This window comes from Hypomesus transpacificus, chromosome 10 (genome assembly GCF_021917145.1).
Source record: "Hypomesus transpacificus isolate Combined female chromosome 10, fHypTra1, whole genome shotgun sequence".
NCBI classification, from domain to species: Eukaryota; Metazoa; Chordata; class Actinopteri; order Osmeriformes; family Osmeridae; genus Hypomesus; species Hypomesus transpacificus.
Genome location: NC_061069.1, coordinates 9,325,102 through 9,345,285, shown reverse-complemented (window position 1 = coordinate 9,345,285; position 20,184 = coordinate 9,325,102). Strand labels below are relative to the sequence as shown.

Here is a 20,184-nt window from a genome sequence, read left to right as displayed (position 1 = left end):
GAACCGTAGAAGCAACAGTGAGACACTACAATGGTTGCATTGAATAGTAGTAGCTGTCTCCGGTATATTTTCTCAGATGAAATAATACAACTAAGAAAAAAAGGACTACATTGTGAAATGCTGCATGTGTCCATCTGGGCAGTTTTCCCTCTTCAGAGCTTATCTTACAACATCATACACTGGAGTACATTGCATCCTGGTGGGAGGTTGCAGATCTGAATCAAAGTCCAGCCACTAGGCTATTTCTGCATAGTTCTACTGTTATGAAGCTTGTATTTCAGGCTGAGGATAGTGAAGACATGCTGTTCAGAGACTAAATGACATTGTGCCAGTTGACTTGACACAGTGGACTGACTGGCTCGGCTCTAATGAATATGATTACGCATCCAGTCTCATCCTCCTCTTCTTCCTCTCTCTCTCTTCTTCTCCCTGTCTCCCTTTCTCCCTTCTCCCTCCCACTTGCTGTCTCTCTCGGCTCGTCTTCTCTTTCTCCCCCATTTCTTTCCCCCCTTTCTGCTCTCCTCCAAAATAGTTTGACTCGTTTCTGTCCCCCCTCCAGGACTAGGTTGTCAGTGTGCTGCTCACCAACATTAGGCAACTCCAAGAAAGTGTTGAACCTACTCAGATATGTGTCTCTGTGTGTGTGTCTCTGTGTGTGTGTGTGTGTGTGTGTGTGTGTGTGTATTGGATGATTGAAGAACAAAAAACGCATATTGGCTGTGGGGGCAGTCTGTGTACGTATGCTGTCTATCTTTATCTCCAAATGACATCTCTGTAATCCTTAAATAATTCTGACACACAGCGAGCGAGCGCAGGACTGTGCGGAGGCTGAAGATGACGCCTGGCTTCTCTCCATGTTATTAATGCAGCTTTGTCAAGACTGACTCAGAAATGCGGGCGTTCTTAAAGAATGTACTAATACTTGTGAATCTCTGTCCCGCAGTAGAGTTTGGGTAACACACTGACCAATAAGTTCAGGGTTGCTTGTTTAAAACCCAGAGGAATCAAGTACAGGAACTCAACTGACAACTGCTGGCCTGATGTCTACTGTACACTACTCCTTAGGTAAAGCACTTTAGATGAAATCTAACTTCAAACCCCTCTGTCAATTTCCTTGTCTCAGTTCAATGTAATCTTTTTAAGCTCATAAATCAAATAGCTTTCCAATTCAAGCTGGCTGTCAGGAGGCAATAACCTTACACTGGTCCCAAGTTCTCTCTGAGTCTCTTTTCTCTCTTTAAATCTCTCACCAGACACCCATACACACACCTACACACACACACACACACCTACACACACATACACGCACACAACGTCTCTTTATCTGTCTTCCAATCTCTCACAGGAGAAAAACAGCAGCATGACAAATAGTTGCAGCACATGGCATTTCTAAATGTGGGTGTGTAATAAATGTGTCTCGTTTCGTTACACTTGTAAGGGTTTAGCTTCAGGGAAGTTGTAACATCCGTTTTACAAACTCCATCAGCCAACAGTAACCATCACTTAAATGTTTTTGAGGAATTACCTGTTGAATAATAGTTGCCATTCACAGAAAATTGATCAGTAGAGTCTGCCTTTTATCTTGCTTGCCCATAGCACAATATGAAGCTCACAACTTGCCTCACTCATTAAACAGTACCGTTGTTGGTAGCCCAGATGGGTTTGCTCTACTTAGATTCCACCCAAGCAGAAAAAACAGCAGAAAATATGAGAATAAGCTTCTCACAAAATCCCTATACAACACTAATGTTCCAATGTTCGCTGCATTTGTGTTAATCATCACAAACGACTAACCCAGCGCTGTGAATGCTATCTGGAGCGCAAAAGGATGTAGCCTACAGTTCAGCACAAGAGTATGGCTGTGGCTGCGGTGTTTAGGGGTAGACTGCTATTCTGCTATAAAAATGCAATTGTTTAAGCATATGTAGTTGTCTGATTGAAGACCATTCAGTCAGTCAATGTAAGGATAACTATATAACAATACAGTTCAGAGCCTGAAACAGTAATGCGTTCGAAAGACGTTCAAAATTTAGAAATATTTTGTTTTCTTACCGTCAGTTCCTTGTCAAATCATAATTCATGAATGGGGAGAAATGGAGTAAATCCTAAATGACGTCTGTATCGAATCTGAAATGATGAAAGAGAACGAGTGGTGGTATGTGGATATCAAATTGCAAGAGCCTCCGTTCCATCCACGCACCTGACGGCTCGCTCTGTTGCTGCTACTGCAGCGCGACAGCGCGGAGAGGAGAGGAAGCATGTAGCGGAAATCAAGATACCAACAAGACCCGACGTGGAGTTTTTGACGGGGCTACAATTATGCTCAAAGTTACTGTAATACCGATGATCGAGCCACTCTAAAATGTGATCCATGTCCAGATTTTGGTTCTTGCAACAATAGCGGCGCTCAATATAGACCAGCGCGAGATTGTGGACCACTCAACTCAGTGGATTGAGTTGATGGTCAACAAAACAAATGCGTATTCAGGTGGTCATTTAAGGTACCACGTATCTCTACAGATTCACGCTGAATCAGAATGTGTAATCTATATAGTTGCCCAATAGAAGCAGAAAATACTGAGTGTTTCTTAGTGTTAAAATTGATGGACAGGCAGCCTATAGTCGTCACTCACTCAGGTCTAATAAGCCTACGCACTACTGTTTCATTGTAGGCTAACTGTGCACGAGGCAGAACATTATTATGTATGTTGGTCACACATTGTGTGGCACAGTCTCTAAAGACATATCTCTTACTGTATGGTGGGCAGTTTGGAGCTACATTCACTGCAAATAGTTTGACACCTATTTCATAATGTCAAAGTAATGTGTAAGTGCTGCTTAACCAATCTAAATGCCACAAAATCACAGAAATTACTAAATAGAAGGAATTAACAGAACTTGCCCTGTGTTTCTCATTCTTCTACAGTCACCAATGAATATGAGTGATTGTTATCGCTGCTTTTATGAAACGTACCCAGTGCTCGGCCAGTGCTCGGCCTAATACCTTGTAATAACAACAACCCCGATAACCTCAACATTGGCTTACCAAGACTCCTGACGTCATATCCCATCCTGTCAGAGAGATGAATGAGCAGAAGTGTTAAATGATCTAGCTTCACACTCTAACCTCCCCAGTGCTAGTGCATGGTGTATGATGCTTCACTCTGAGCTGTCAGCTCCCCCATCTCATCGTTCCCCACGCCAGGGACAAAATCACATCTGTGCCATGAAAGAGTCATTTACATCTTTTCACAGGTCTGAATGTATCTGATTGAATTGGTTCCTGAGATGTTGTGGCTGATTTGTCCGGGCAGAACACAGTCTCCTGGGGAAGCAAATACAGGAAATCTGCTCTTAGATGTTTTGGGGAATTCTACTGCTCCTATGATCAGATTCACAATCAGATTCATTCAGAAAAGGTGTTCTATATCCAGTGATTGTATGTCCTTGTGTAGACTACAGTTGCGCTCTCCATCATTCCAGGTTTTAAGGATTTCTCAACCAATCGGAGCCGTGCTGCATGTAGCATGTTTTACCACTAGATGGCAGAAAATGCGTAGGGTACCTAAGTGTTCTGTGCTTGCATCCAACCCAAACCGACTGTTTTTACAGGTGGACATTTACACAAATATAAATTCATGTATTTTAAATAAATGGTAACCGTAACCAGTAGTATAGTAAAATAGTATTATATAATAGTAGACATATTCTTAAGTATTTTTATCTGTAGGCTACTGAACAGTTGTTGACCGGAGTATGTTCAATTTACAATAATATAACATGTCGTGGCCCCTTTAAAAAATGTATGCTGGCGGATGAAAAGCGATTGCGCTTTAAGATATGGGTTATACGCTGTCTAGAAGCGGCACATTATTTATAGTTCACCGGAGAAATCAACGCGGCAACCCGACTGATTTTCCGTTATTTCGTGCACGATATGCACGTTTATATAGCCTATATCCTCTTTATCTGGCAAAAACTAAATACATCAGGGAACATCCCAAGGTCAGTGACACCAGCATGCCTTCCTCTCAAAATACAATAAAATCTATTCTCGGGATATTGCAATAAGACGCCTGCCAAGGAGACCGTGCTGAAGCAACCACATACAGACGTGTGTAATTTAACATCAAAGCTCTGGCGGAGATATATTGTTTGGAATGCGCTCCTCGACTGCCCGCGGTCAACAGGGTCCACAGTGTACTTCATTCATTCTATCTCCGTCTGCGCTTTGCTAACACGAGGACGGGGATGAGGAGTTGCAAGACCATATGACGCTGATCATCTACGGATGGCACTGGAGGACCTCCTCTGATGACTGGTCCGCTCTACGACAGCGAGGCCAAGCCCACCGACTTGAGGTGTGAGACTTGCCGGTGGGTCGTCTATATAAACCCTGACACTTGCTGTCCAAGGTTTTGCCACAAAATTGTAGATCCTTGCTTTGAGGTGCAAGCCTTGCAGTTTGGATTATACCATTAATTGCACAAGAGCACATATCAGTTAACATGTCACACGCCTGGGGATATGGACCAAGTAACGGTAAGGGATATTTTTGCTTTGGCTATTCATACTATTTAAGGTTACTGAATCATTGAACAAAACCAAACAATTCAAATATGTGTCTGCAATAAATGAATGTCCCGTCCGTGCTGACTATTGAAAACCATTTTAAATAACAAATGTTCACATATTGAATGGTTGGAATTATTATGAATAAACACACTTCTCATAAAGTAGTCAAAACTGAACATCTTATATGTACAAGCCCCTTAAAAATATTGCTTTACTTTGGAAAACCGTAGCTTACCTGTTCTATTAGCACACTCACACACTCACACTTTTCTTTCTTGTCTGCAGGGCCTGGTACATGGGCAGAGGGCTTTCCCGTAGCCAATGGCCCAAGGCAGTCTCCAATTAACATAATCCCAACACAGGCTCAGTTTGACCCTTCTCTCAAGCCTCTCAAGCTGAAATATGATCCCTCAAACTCCAAGGGCATCCTCAACAACGGGCACTCCTTCCAGGTGGACTTTGTGGATGATGGCGACACTTCTAGTAAGGGACCACTGCCATTTTTTGATACTTTTAAACATCAATACCTATTGCACTGTTCTTATCATTGTTAGTATGAGGAAACACTCTGACCCACTATGACTGTTCATGCTCAGTTGGATTGAGTGTGTGTTCTGAGTCTTGTGTGTGTGTTCTAAACTGTTCTTCTCCTCAGCCCTGACTGGAGGCCCCATTGCTGGCACCTACAGACTGAGGCAGTTTCACTTCCACTGGGGGGCCAGTGATGAGCGGGGATCTGAGCACACCGTCAATGGGATCAATTTCCCCTGCGAGGTACCCGATATGGAGCTCCTGTCTCACATATAATCTCATCAGGGATGAGTATAGGATGTTGCCTGAGTATTTATGTATCCCGTCTACAGTATCTGTGTGTGCTGATGTTGTAATTCCCCCACCACCAGCTCCACCTGGTTCACTGGAACACCAAGTACCCCAGCTTTGGAGAAGCTGCCAGCCAACCGGACGGACTGGCTGTGGTGGGCGTGTTTCTAAAGGTACATTATTGGAAGCCCCCCCCTGATGGTTAAGCACCAATCTAGTTTGTCCATTCTAGTGCATTCACCTTACTTGCCACGGGGGAATGTCCCAGTACTTACTGTAATTCGTTCTGGATAAGAGCGTCTGCTAAATGACTAAATGTGTAATGTAGTGTGTAGATCAAATGACAATGCCTGCTTGTTGCTGAGTTTGGGTCGATCTTCTCTCTGCTAGATTGGAGCTGCAAACCCTAGACTGCAGAAGGTCCTAGATAGTCTGGAGGCTATCAAATCAAAGGTATGGAACAAAATAAAATGTATATTTTTAAGAGCATTTTTTAAGTATGCATCAAACCAATTTGCTCAAACCAGTTTACCAAACCAGTTTGCTCAAGATTCTCTAATTTCCACTAATTCATCCCGTAGGGAAAGCAGACCACATTTGCAAACTTTGACCCCAAAACCATCCTGCCTGGCTCCCTGGACTACTGGACGTATGATGGCTCCCTGACCACACCCCCTCTGCTGGAGAGCGTCACTTGGATTGTCCTCAAGGAGCCAATCAGTGTCAGCCCTGCCCAGGTACTTCCTCATTTGTAACAAAAGAGTTCATGAAAAGTCAGCTGGTTTATCTTTCCCATCATCCACAGTGTTCTTTGTGAGGTCAATTTACAGACAGGCTTGTTTTTCCTCTTCATCTTTTTATCTGTGTTTGTGTGTCTGTCTGTATGTGTGTTTATGTGGGACTACTTCCGTGCTGAACAACAGTTTTATTGGCAGTTCATATACATTAGGTTTCTGAGAGAGGAAGTTGATGAATATGTTATTATTTTACACATATGAATCATTCAGGTTCAATCCTGCAGTATTCGCAGAGTAAGTTTCATAACAAGAGAGCTTTAGTTTGGGCAGCTGAGCTAACAGGGAGGGTCAAGGCTGGCAAAGCAGATTACTTTATCTAAGTGCCACGTAATGGCCTATGTAGTGGGTGCTAACTGTATGATATTTGTGTAGATCTCCTCTGAAAGTGGTGTACTGTACACCCTCCCAATGCAGCACTGACTGGTGTCATGTCTGCCCTGGGGCTTTGGTTACAGATTGTTTCTCCAAATATTCTCTTTTAAGTCTATAAATATATATGGAAGTCGACTACAAATCCTAAATACACTTACTATGCACACACACACACATGCACACTCACAAACACACCCACAGACACACACAGACGCACACTCACCACACACACAAGAAAACAGTACATAGCTGACACATTGGAATTAAAAATCCCTCGGTTGAGTTCCACCAACTAAATAGGTCTTTGAGAATCTATTTATGGATACGCCTTTCTGCATGCTTCTATAAAGTAAACATGGTAAACATGTAATTTTTCAGGGAGGGCTATATGACACCATGTGCAATCTAAGATAAGTGAAGGTGTTTAGAGAAGTGTACTTGGTACTGGGAACTTGGTAGCTGATGCTATAGGCCTTTCACCTACTGGAGTCACCGTAGCTTCCCCCTCTCTGGGTGTCTGGGTGTCTGGGTGTCTGGGTGTTTGTGGCCAGACCAGGGGATCTCAGAACTCACTCACTTCTCATGAGAACTGATGGTGAGAATGATTTCAGTCTGGTTTTTTTTCTCCTCCAGAAAACAGTTTTGTGCTCTATCCCATATCCTTACATATGGATGGGAATATAGGCACTTTGAAGTCCAAACTATTTACGTAACTACCATCCCAATAAGCATTGTAATTAAAAGGCTGACTCTGTCTCTCTGTCTCTCTGTCTCTCTGTCTCTCTGTCTCTCTGTCTCTCTCTGTCTCTCTTTGTCTCTCTCTGTCTCTCTCTCTCTCTCTCTCTCTCTCTCTCTCTCTCTCTCTGTGTCTCTCTCTCTCTGACAGATGGGGAAGTTCCGCAGCCTGCTGTTCTCAGGTGAAGGGGAGGCAGCCTGCTGCATGGTGGACAACTACCGCCCCCCGCAGCTGCTCAAGGGGCGCGTAGTCCGTGCCTCCTTCAAGTAAACGACAGGTGATGAGCGCACCCCTACCCCTTAACCTTTACCCCTGACCTCCTGACCCCTGGCCATAGACCCCATAACTCAGAAAGCTTCCAGATTAGACATATAATACATTTTATGTATCAAACTGCCATCATGCTGAAAATCTTTCTACCAATTTGAGCAAACCATCCATTGCCTCAATACAGCAGAAAAAAGCAATGCAAAAGATGCAAATCAGAGCCAGCCCAGATTAAACGTGTTGGGCGGTATCCAGCCTCTCTCTCAAATAATCCCAGATGATGATGGGTTCGGATCACCCCAGATTAACGTCATTTAGCTGCCTCTGTCAGAGCAGATGACAGAATGATTCACCCAGGCCTTGTTGGTGAAACAGCCAGCACATGGTGATTCTGCCATGTCCTTCACTCTTCTCAGAAAGCAAAAAAACTTTCTACACAATGCCTTGACTATCCTAAATGCATTCCAGTGAATTCCATACTCCATATCTTATTTTGTTGCTATGAATTGCAGCTTCATTGTATTTTGTTTGTTTGTCTAATGTGAGTGACCACAAACTACCACCCCAGTGCATTATTATGTTGTTGCGTAGTCAAACATTTGAGGAAGATTAGTAAGTGTGGCAACCAGTGCATTACCCAACTCATCAGAATAAAATTGCTGAAATGCATTGAAAGAGACCAGTGGAATGTTATCTTTAGCTTTTAGAAATATAACCTTTAAGAACATTGATGTCTTGCATTATGTTGTAACTTTTTAAAAGACCATGGATGATTTTAAGACAGAGAATTATGAATTGTTGTCAAATTGTCGATTTCTGTGCAAATCTGTTAAAAAGTTGAAAAGAAATTTGACCAATAAAAAAGTATTTGATGATGTGACTGCAGTTATTGTTGTTTCTTCTTGTCTTTACCGTTGGTTTAAAAACATTTCTAGCACAGTCTCTGACAGAACACTAAGATTAATTTATCCTTTACCCAGTCATTTCAACTTTAGTGACAAACATGCTGTTTGCTTTAGATTATTAAAACTCAAGATTACTGTAATAAAAGTTAACTCAGGCTTTAACTTCGTGGTAATCCAATACAGTCCTGTCACCTCCACGATACAAGAGAATTGATCAATATCAACCCCTTTATAGGGTGTAAAAGTGGACAAAAATCTTGGAGAGATTGTTGTCGAAAAAAAGAGTAGAGACATACAGAGAGAAAGATTCTTTGTCTTACTAGACACTGCCTCACTGATGACAGAGTAGTGGATGCCAGTTCACGTCTCGTTACAGTAATGATGATCCAGACGTGGCTGATTATTTGTCTGTGCCCATGTCTGTGCCCATGTCTGTGCCCATGTCTGTGCCCATGTCTGTGCCCATGTCTGTGCCCATGTCTGTGCCCATGTCTGTGCCCATGTCTGTGCCCATGCTTACATAAGATGTTTTTGGCCACCTATGCAAAGGAGCCTTTGTTAGTGAATCAATGTGGCCAATTGGAGGTGAAGTTGGCTTCGTTCATTCATGCTTTGTGGAAGGGTAAAGGTTGTTATTTTGTGACTTTACTGTAATGCAGCAGTTAACAAATGTAAACAACATATTATGCGAATATCTGTCTCTCCTTCTGTGTCTCTTGCTTTTTTCCTGAAATGAACAAGAAGAAAAGGAAGACAATTTGAGAAGACAGGTGTGGAATGAGGGGAAGACAACTTTGAACAGGATGAAAGAGAAAATACAGAGATAGAGTCATGGAAGGGTGGAGGGGGGGGAGCCGGAGAACGAGGGATAATGTGGATCAAATCAGATAAAGAAGAGGGAAAGAGTTAGCAATTGCTTGAGGGAAAAGGGAAATGTGTAATAAAAAAGATTAATAATATTTCCATATTTCTGCCACAGGCCATCTCACCATGATAAAGTAAACTTAGACAGACAAAGAGAGTAGCAACTCAATAATCCCAAATACATCTGCCATACTGCAATAAAAAATAAATGAATGATTATAGTTGTATGCAAACAACACAAATATTTGTTACAATGCATCTTTCAAGTGTCTTTTTTTGTGCTTCTTCCATCCTCAGCATTGCACATTGAGGGTGTGTTGATTGTCAACAAGCAGTGGGACTTCAGTAAAAGGTTTCAAAGGTAAAGGTTTATAAATGTATTTTAAAACAGTGTATGGTACTATTTTAAGGACTGATCACTTTCTACACTTGAATAACTGTGCAGGGATCGGAGGTATGGCATGAGCTCAGCATTGAAGCTTGCACAAAAACAAACGCACCATTGAAGTATATGAAGGCTTTATTCAGGTTTAAGAATGAGATCAAGTTCCTTCTAGGAAGGCTGCACTCAAGTGAAATAGAAGGACATAAGCCCCCGAACTCAGTACACTGCACTTTCACTCACTCACATGTTGCCCAAAGGAACATATTCTATACACATTTAGGCAATTTCATGCCCAATTTTCAAATCATAACACCAGATGTCAACCTTCGGGGAAACAAAGTGTTAAACATTTACATAAAATGAATTCATTTAGCAGACACTTTTATCCAAAGCGACTTCCAAAAGAGAGCTTTACAAAAGTGCATAGGTCATAACAACGAGATAGCCCCAAACTTTGCGGGTAGCCAAAACATGAACCATACATTGTGAAAAAACAAATAAGTGCCAAAGGGAAGAACCATAAAAGCATGGAGTTTACATTTTGTCAGACTCTCTTATCCAGAGTGACTTACAATATCTACAGGGACATTCCCCCCGAAGCAAGTAGGGTGAAGTGTCTTGCCCAAGGACACGTCATTTGTCACAGCCGGGAATCGAACCAACTGTCGTCTGGTGCAGTCCCGTTCACCGCTCGGAATGTCAGTACCAGGGTCTTGATCTGATACGGGCCGTGATGGGTAGCCAGTGAAGGGAGATAAGGAGCGGGGTAACATGGAAGCGTCTGGGTAAGTTGTAGACCAGGCGGGCTGCTGCGTTTTGAATCCTCTGGAGAGGGCGGGTTGCGCATGCTAGGAGACCGGCGAGAAGCGAGTTGCAGTAGTCCAACTTTGAGAGGACAAGTGCTTGGACTAGCAGCTGGGTGGAATGCTCAGACAGGTATCTCCTGATCTTCCGGATGTTGTAGAGGGTGAATCTACAAGACCGGGAAACTGCAGAAATGTGGGCTGTGAGGGAGAGTTTGTCATCCATGGTAACCCCAAGGTTCCTGGAAGAGGATGAAGGGGTCACAGTTGCCGATCCCAGGGTGATTGAGAGATCATGGGAGATGGAGGGTTTGGCCAGAATGATGAGAAGTTCTGTTTTGGCGAGGTTCAGCTGGAAGTGGTGCTTGGTCATCCAGGCGTAGATGTCTGTGAGGCAGGCCTCGATCCTAGCTGAGATCCCCGGATCAGTCGGGGGGAACAACAGGTACAGTCAGCATAGCAGTTGTAGGAGAAGCCATGGGAGGTGATGATTGACACTGTTACACACCTGCAGTCAGGCCTGCTGCGTTTGTCTTCGGCAGCCACATTTGTAATCAGGAACATATTAAATGGATATTGCAGGTTTTTCTGTCCTGACCATAGAGTCTCCTTAAGTACTGTGCAAAACACAATGATTGAATAATCCTGGAAGGGACTAAACTGAATCTTTTTTTTTGTCTCTTTGGAATACAAACTTTGGAGTGACAGCACAAAGCAGCTTTGTCTAGGTTGTATTTGTGTGTTTGTGTGTGTGTGGTGGTGGTGGTGGTGGGGAGGGGGGGGGGGGGGCATGTGAGGGGGTGGGTTTGGAGTACAACGTAAATGCCATATTTTGAAAACAAGCAGAAGCAGGGCCATTGTGTTTTGACCCATCACTGAGCAAAGTAATCTGTTTAGAAAGGGCAATGCCTTCAACACAGTCTGGAGACTGTGGATCGGAGAATGGAAACCAATGATACAGCTGTTTTCACCAGCTGGGTACTTAACTGTGCCCTTCGACCACTAGTTATGTCATTACGATTCAAATATGTCTGTATAAAAATGAATGGAGTACCAGCACTAGTGTATGCTGTCGTGTCGTCTAAAAAATGTGTGTGTGTGTGAATTTGTATGTGTATATTCTGTGCACTGTACAGTACTGTGTGCCTGTGTTTGTTCAGGCACTGTGCGCCTGGTGGCAGGGTGGGGTCTTCTCTATGCTAATCTCTCCACAAGCATGTTGTACAAAGGGAGTTCCTTGGAACAGTTATCTTCTAACTGGGAGAGTTACACACACATACACAAACACACACACACACACTGGGAGAGTTACACACACAAACACAAACACACACACACACAGTCTGTCATGTCTAACGTAATGACATTGCAGCATGGCTACTTTTGAATGGTCATATAATGTATTGACACAACAAACGACCGGGTGATTCGTTTAAAATGGATGAATCACAAAAGCCCCGTCCAAGGCTCACTGAGAACGATATTTTGTTTACATTTGAAAGCGTGTCAGTCCTCAACACATGGATGATTTATTGTATGACTGGAAAAGACTGAAACAAACTAGGTTGGTTACAGGACAAACCTTTTCTCTGTGAATGAAGGGCTTTTGGCTCCTTGAAAACACCTTTAAAATAGATATTTTAATGTACTTTACTCTATCTGGTGTGGTAAATCATCTTCCTATGGCCAGGTAGACTCAAATGTTTTACTCTTTGGCCTGGACTTTTACTCTTTCTCAAAGGCATGTACTGTATGGTACACAGTACAGTGTCACAATGATGAAATCCAATCCAGATGCGGGCAGCAGGATGGATGATAGGGGTGCAGCTTGGTTCACATCAGTTTCTCCAATCCACACCTATAACAACATGCATCTCTGTGGACACACACACACACACGCTGCACTGTTTTTAAACTGTCTTACTTGCTGTTGGAATTATTGGCCCAATGGATCTTCCTGTGTTGTAGGAGGGTCTGTTCGGGTGGTGTGGCGGTGGGTGTCCAGAATCTTCCAGGACACCCTGTTGCATCATAAGTGTGATTACAAAGGTTTAATTGGATCAAAGTGACATTGATGAATGCTGAACCAGGCGGGTTGGAAAGACGGCTACAGTAGCAGTTGTGGGCTGGCATGACAGCTGGCAGAGAGACGGGCAGGAGCAAGGTTGTGTGGAGGTTTCCTCTTGGCTTGGTACATCTGACAGGGGCCTCCAGTGCTCATTAGGGGTACAGGGAGCTATGGGAGCCATTCACAGACTATAATGACACCATTCACGAGCTCTTTCATTATTACTGTGTTCCACAGAATGGTTGACTGACTGGTTTTCTGCCTGGCTGGTTGACTGGCTAGTTGGCACTGGGATACCCCACTCCACTGGGACACCCTGGGAATCTCTCTCTTTCTCTCTGTGTCTCTTTCCCTGTCTCTCTCTCTCTCTCTCTCTCTCTCTCTCTCTCTCTCTCTCTCTCTCTCTCTCTCTCTCTCTCTCTTTTCTCTCTCTCTCTCTCTCTGTCTCTCTCTCTCTCTCTTGCGCACACACACACACTACACTAATTCACCACCCTGCCCCCACCACCCTGAAACCACCCCTCCCCCCTGTCACTCTCTCAGTCTCAATCCCACAATGCCACACACTCCCCATGGCTCAGTGGAAATGGTCACCATGGCAACTGCATGTTCATATCTCATCTTGATTTGGAAAAAGAGAGAGACTCCGAGAAAGAGAAAGATAGCTTCACATGGCTCTATGAAAAGAGAATTGTTGTTTGACCAGAAACAAAAGATTAGGATGGCAATGAGCTGGCAGGCTGACAGGAAAAAAAATCATATGACAGGTTAAGGACTCTAGAAACACAAACAGGATGCATGAATTCATCTGGTAAACGGTCGTGGGGTGGACACCATCCAGTCCGTTCACCTTCAGTACTGGAATGAGTCTCTGCTTAGAAATCTAATTTGACATTTATGCAGGGGGGTCAGATGGCTGAGTGGTTGCTGGTTCGATTTCCGGCTGTGCAAAAAATCTGTTGTGTCCTTGGGCCAGGCACTTCGCCCTACTTGCCTTGGGGGAATGTCCCTGTACTTACTGTAAATTGCTCTGGATAAAAGTGTCTGCTAAATGACAAATTGTAAATTTCTGCTCTCTTTCATCCGCCTTGTTAATCTGAGGCTCATCAAAGTGTGATAGCCTCATCCATTTTACACAGCACTAATTCTGGGAGGTGTATCAACTGTTGTAATCACCATGTGTGGGATGTCTAACTCTCACCTCAACAGAATGTAGAACAGAGGAGCCATGGTGACACACTTACAAGATGAGTGCCTCAGACAGCATCATCTTTTATTATATAAGACCTTGCAAACACATTTTGTATAAATTAGTTAGTAATTATTTGTCTATTCTTGACTATATTCTCATATATCTTATTTAAATGGGAGTGGACTGGACTTATTCAGGGTCATTGATTTTCAGCATGACCTATAAAGGAGATGATTTTGAGTTCCCAGTCTTGACTGTGGCATGGTGACTGAACCATTTGGTATGGGAAGGTGCAGTACAGGATGATGTAGACTTTAAATATAGAATGATATCTATCATACAGACATGTTGAAAATAACAGAAGAACCTACACAAGAACTGTAAATCGAGCGCTCTTGTCTTCAGTACCCACAATGTCTTATTATTCAACCAACGTCTGCCTTTGATACGACCGGAAATTAGACAGCTGAGCTAAAACTATCACTCACTGTGTGTGAGTGTGTGTGGGAACACACACAATGTTTGTGCAATGCATTTGTGTTTGTGTGTGTGCAGTAGCATCATCGTGGGGACATGTGTTTCTGGTTACAGTAGCCTGAGCCTCGGCAGATGGCTCCTTCTGCCTTCGATTTGAGTTCCCTCAACGCCCACAATGCACCATTCTACATGGCCTTACCATCAGTAAAACCTTTCTTCCTCTTCCTCTTTCAACATCCGATGTTGGGTAAACACATACAAAACATAACGTTACTGTTGATGGACAGGAATCTGTATATTAAAGTCGATCTGATCTTCGGCTCTGGGCAGCTGAAACCATACTCTATCCTTTATTTGAAACCTGCACAGATAACATCAGACACACTCCAAACTCCATCTTACCAATTGTGGTAAACAGGGCAAGTTCCAGCATGTTCTGTGTGCACATTAGGTTGCTCTGTAAACATGGTGATGAATTGGTGATGTTAATTAGCTGAGACTCCCTGCTAGCAGCTCTGGGCTAATGAAATCATCACCTGTTGCTGAGTGATTCCCTAAGTGATGACACTAGGAAATAGACTGCAGAAATACTACAGTGGTAATTTATGGCAGCACTTGTGACACGAGTTGACGTTTTAGACTATGAAAAAAGAGGTGCTAAAAACGAAAAACTTGTGTCAAGCCTTATTTTAATGATCTTCAATAAACAAAAGTAAAATAAACTCAAATTGGTTGTAATCTTTGGTTTAAACTTTATTATCAACATGTTTTTTCTGAAATTGTGCCTTGTTAGGAAGATACACCTCCAAAATACAGAGAAGCTGTTACACAACCATCTATTGTTGATCAGCACCGGTTTAATGTACAACTATTTCACCAATAAATGGTCTTACATAACCATTAGAATAAAAATAAATAAAAAAGCATTTGAAACTCACTAAAAACACTCAAAGAGAAAGATCACTGGGGTTGATCTGATAGACTCCGTAGTGATATCTCTCTGCTGTTGGTCTTTCATGCTAAGAGAGATGACGTAGGTCCATATCTGGCAAACCAGTAGCTCTGCTTTATCACAAGCCTAGATTGGAGGCTTGTTACGTGAAGTCTGTGCGAGGAAAGGTTCTTAAAGAAAGCTGGGGCGTTCTCCATGAGTTACTGTAATTGCCGTGCGTTGGGGGAAAATGCTTTCCCATGGCTCCTCAGCGATTAGCTGACCTGGGTCAAACATGTTGCGAACAGCCAACCTCTACATGACCTCGCCGTTAATATCCTGGTCCTCTCTGGGCCTCCAGTTGCTGCACCGTATGACTGGGGCCAAATACTGCCAGCATCAACTCTGGGAGCTAACACAAGCTAGATCTGACACTGTCACATCCTCAATCACCAAACCACCTTGGGTACACTTACAAATGTCCTTCTTTAGTCGTGGGATGTCTAACTTGAACACCTGGAGCGCCCAGCTAAACTGACCAGTGGAATCCACAGTACTGTACGTTCTATGAACCCAGCACATGGACCATCAATCATGCTTTAGTGTTCAAACCTATAGCGGGGCTTATAGCTATGGAAGCGTATAGTAAGAGTTTGGTATTGAAAACAGATGTCTTCCTCAGATTGTAGTGGACCTAATAAATCTTAGCAGGGTTTAGTGCACCCAATAGCCATGTTACATAAACAGAGCACATATACTCTAGACTAATTCATGACATGTAATAGAGGTGACTGGTAGGTCTCAGAGAAATATGTACAGTATGACTACTTAGCTTTTTAAAACTGTTTAAAATGTAATGATGACTTATTTTTTGGATTAAAACATTTTTTGTAGCTGCTTTCAATTGACCGTAAGAGTAAGAAAAACATGATGTGATATGAGAGCTTAGATTGAATGCCTTTTCTCTGCATAGACAAAAAAAAGAACTGAAAAAGGATCGGCCAACCTAACAACTTCTAAGAAAGTACTGCCCACATTCAGTGCACCAGGCCCACAAGCTTCCTGTTTATTCTTACTTATCTTTCTCAACTCACTCTGAACTCAGTAAATAGATGATGTGGATGGTATCAGAACCTAAATATGATATGCAGCATTGCAGCTTTTTCGTTTTGATTGTACAAGTTGAGCGTACGTGTGTGTTGGTTTGTTTGTTTGGGACCTGAGCTATGTCTGTTACATACTCAGCTGGCCAAAAAAAACCCCGGGTAGGAAAAAGCAGGAAAGGTTACTGGACTGGGCCTACGTGACCATTTGAAGCCATACAGGCAGACACACAGACAGACAGACAAACAAACAAACCAACCAACCAACCAACCAACCAACAGGCAGACAGTCAGGCAGGCAAGAAGGCAGGCAAATAAGCGGGTTGAAAAGAAAGAAAACAGAGAGGCAAGTACACAGACAGGCAAGCAGACAGGCAGGGAGACAGATGGAGTCAGATGATTATAGTCTGATGGACAGACAGACAGACCTTTGTGTCATTATTTCCTTTTTAGAATTCAAATACTTTTTCAAATTCAAATGACACTTTCCTATCAGAACATTATGCAAAGTATGCATACAGATGATATGAGTGTATCTATTTCAAGTTTAAGGATTTGAATGAAAAGGTACAAAAGCCATGGAGCTCTTCAGTGTGGCCACCTCTGGTCCCTCCAATGGTGTTAACAAGAGACTTGCTGCTCGGGGCCTGTGTCTGAAGGTCTTTTCGTTCTCTCTCTCTTTCACTCTATGAGATCCTTCTCTCTCTCTATATTTACATTTAGACATTTAGCAGACACTCTTATCCAGAGCGACGTACAGTAAGTACAGGGACAATCCCCCGAGGCAATGAGGGTGAATGTAGGGTGAAGTGCCTTGCCCAGGGACACAACTTCATGTGGCACTGCTGGAAATCAAACCGGCAACCTTCTGCTTGGTAGCCCGATTCCCTAACCGCTCAGCCATCTGACCCCTCTCTCTCTGGGAATCTCTCTCTTTCTCTCTGTGTCTCTTCCTCTCTCTCTCTCTCTCTCTCTCTCTCTCTCTCTCTCTCTCTCTCTTTCTGTTGATACTAGAGATGTGATCAGTCTAAAGCTCAGCAGGTTGTGGACATTATGTGTTTAGCTTTGTGAAAAACAATTTACACCACTGAATATACAGTGCGGGGCATATGTAGTGCCCATGATAAATGAATTGCCATAAAAAGCTTTAAGCAGTAATCTCTGTTTACAGATAAAATATTGATTGACTGATAACCGTGGGCCAAAATACAAACATTAGCTGACCAACTCACCCCATAAGGGTGAGAACAGTCTTGAAGAAAACCAATATCCTGTAACCATTACAATATTCCATCAGGTTACATATAATTGATAGACTTATGTAATGACCATATTATTCAACGGTCCATGTCTTGACTCATCTCATGACTACAGCATAACCAGTACTCATGTTGGAGCCTTATACTATTGATGTTGGTGTAGATCTTTACAGCACATACATCAAATTAGAACACTTGTATGCAACAACAAAATCGTATACATTCTTTTAAATTGACCACCTCGCCACAGGAGGCAAATATTGCCATCTAGTGGACACTTAGATTGGACTCAGATTGGACACATTTAAGGGTGGCAACCCAACCTGGGATTCCCAGTCAACATTTGTAAGCCTCTTGCGCAACCCGATGGCTGCTTTGTGACGGTACAAGTGGTTCTTCTGGAGCCAGTTATTAAAAATACAGAAATTACAACAACTAAAACACAAATGTAATATGATGGTTTGTGAAAAGCCTTCAAATGGCTACAACCCTTATTCTACCGATGAACAAGGTTTGTTCCTGGATATGGCTAATAGACTTGTTACATCACTGTAACTATGTTGGTCTACAGTACAACATCAGATATCACAAATGTTGTGTTTTTGCATTGGTAAAGTTAGGGTTGTGGCCATTATAATTTCCTTAAATTTGAAACTTTTCCCAAAACATAACTCTTAACATAAAACAAGGGTTTGAGTTTTTATGAAATATATTAATCAAACTGAGGAATGAAATTAAGCTTGACTAAAGAATTGAACAATTTACTCAAATTGCATACCACACTCTCTTAAGAATATTTTCCTAATCTGTCTACTCATTAAATATATCATGCACCCATTCTTTTATTCATTCCCTCACACATTCATCACCCCAGTACAATTAATTCTCTCCTCTCAGCTAATTTAATAGACGTGGGACAGTTCATTAGCCATTTCTATATCTCCAGTGCTCCCTTCTGCGCCTCTGTGTGGTGTGGGAGCAGAACTGGCAGTCTGCCTCCTCCCACTGCCCTGGCCTGGCATAAGGAACCCCACCACTGTCTATTTCATGGTTGACAGGTTTTAATTAGCGTGAAGGAGACAAGAGTGAAACGTGATCAGGGCTCGGAGGAGAGTGCAGGGCCAAGTGGTCGAGTGAGCCACAGTGAGAGTATGGTCCTTTGAGTTTGATTTCTTATCTTTTAGTCGTGTGACATCAAGATGTTGTCCAGAAGCAAATAATCAAAGAAATATACTTGAATTCCCGTGATCTTTGTATGACATACAGTATGATGCACACGGATTATATTTTGTAGTACCATTTTTTTTTCTCTAGATGGCAGGGTCTCCATTGTATAAATCCTCTCCTCTCCACTCCTCTCCACCCTTCTTACACATCCACAATTTCCTCCATATTGGACTGTGCTAACAGTTCTGTAGCGCCATGTAGCACAGCCACACATGGCCCTTCTTCCATCACAGTTGCACACTGCAGGGGCACCGGCATGCATAGAGATGACGGATTAATACTCTGTTCTTCTCTTTTACTGCCCGTCTGTTATCTCTTCTCTCCTTGCCGAGTCCACCTTGAGAATAGAAGAGGTGTTACCTACCAATATCTGCATGTCTCATCCCGCTGAGCTAACACATAGGGGGGGAAGAGAACATTGAGATACCATCCAATACTACTTGAATTATATCAAGGTAAAAAGACAATGTATCTGGGCATCTGCAACCACCCTGCGCTTTACAGTATGGAAGGTAATGTTCCATACGCATATTATCAGCACTGTCCGAACACATGAAACTGCTTCTGACCAGCAGGTCACCATGACCTGAAACACTTCAGTCAATAGTGGTAATCAGCCATTACTGTGGAAATAGCCAGACCCCCCACTGACGGATGATGGTCTTGCTATGGCCAATCACGCTCTTGCCAGGGGGTTATTCCTATTCTTACTTGGGCTCTGATTGGGCTTCAATCTGAGGGTATGCAGGAGGATTATGATTCGATGTGTGCATGCTTGTCTGAATATGGGAACACATGTCCAGACCTGCCATGGGAAGTCAGGGTGAACCTGGGAGGAGGGAAGACCTCTGAGTAGGACTGTTGGATTTGAAGGTGAAAGGTGCAGACATTGGTGGACTTACCCCCCCCTTCCCTCCCCAGATGGAGGACCTGAAGGGGTTATCCACACAGAATTCCAATTTGTATTGTAAAAGGCGGGATTCTTTTTAATCGCCTAATTGAGTTTGAGGAAAAGACATTCCCTGCTGTGACTGAACCGTATGGCGCCATTTCAAAATGATAACATAATTATTGACACAATATGCTAGATACCAGAGTGAAGTCTCTTGGTATGCAAAACACTAGCACACAAACTCACATTCACTTACAAACTTGAATGCACACAATCCACAAACACCCTGTGTAGAAGCAGTCCATGAATTGACTGTGTAATCATTTCCATTGATCAGCAAAGAGATTTAGAATTCAGAACCTTTTGCCAGAGCACATGCCGTGTCAGACCAGGGCTCTGGGATGAGAACAATAAGCTGTTTCAAATAACAGGGTTTCTAAAGCCTGCACACATGCTTTTATGTTACACAGTGAATACTGATGGAGTGGCAGTAAAAGATCTGTGTTGAA

At 42.9% G+C, this 20,184-nt stretch overlaps 1 protein-coding gene across 1 annotated transcript; it reads left to right on the top strand.

The window, feature by feature from the left end:
- Nucleotides 1–4,168: 4,168 nt before the first annotated feature.
- On the top strand, nt 4,169–8,446 carry cahz (carbonic anhydrase). The gene is made up of 7 exons (XM_047028150.1): nt 4,169–4,542; nt 4,861–5,058; nt 5,231–5,349; nt 5,478–5,570; nt 5,788–5,850; nt 5,979–6,134; nt 7,453–8,446. The coding sequence occupies exons 1-7, from the start codon at nt 4,509–4,511 to the stop codon at nt 7,570–7,572; spliced, it is 783 nt and encodes a 260-aa protein (XP_046884106.1). The 5' UTR covers nt 4,169–4,508; the 3' UTR covers nt 7,573–8,446.
- Nucleotides 8,447–20,184: the final 11,738 nt, after the last annotated feature.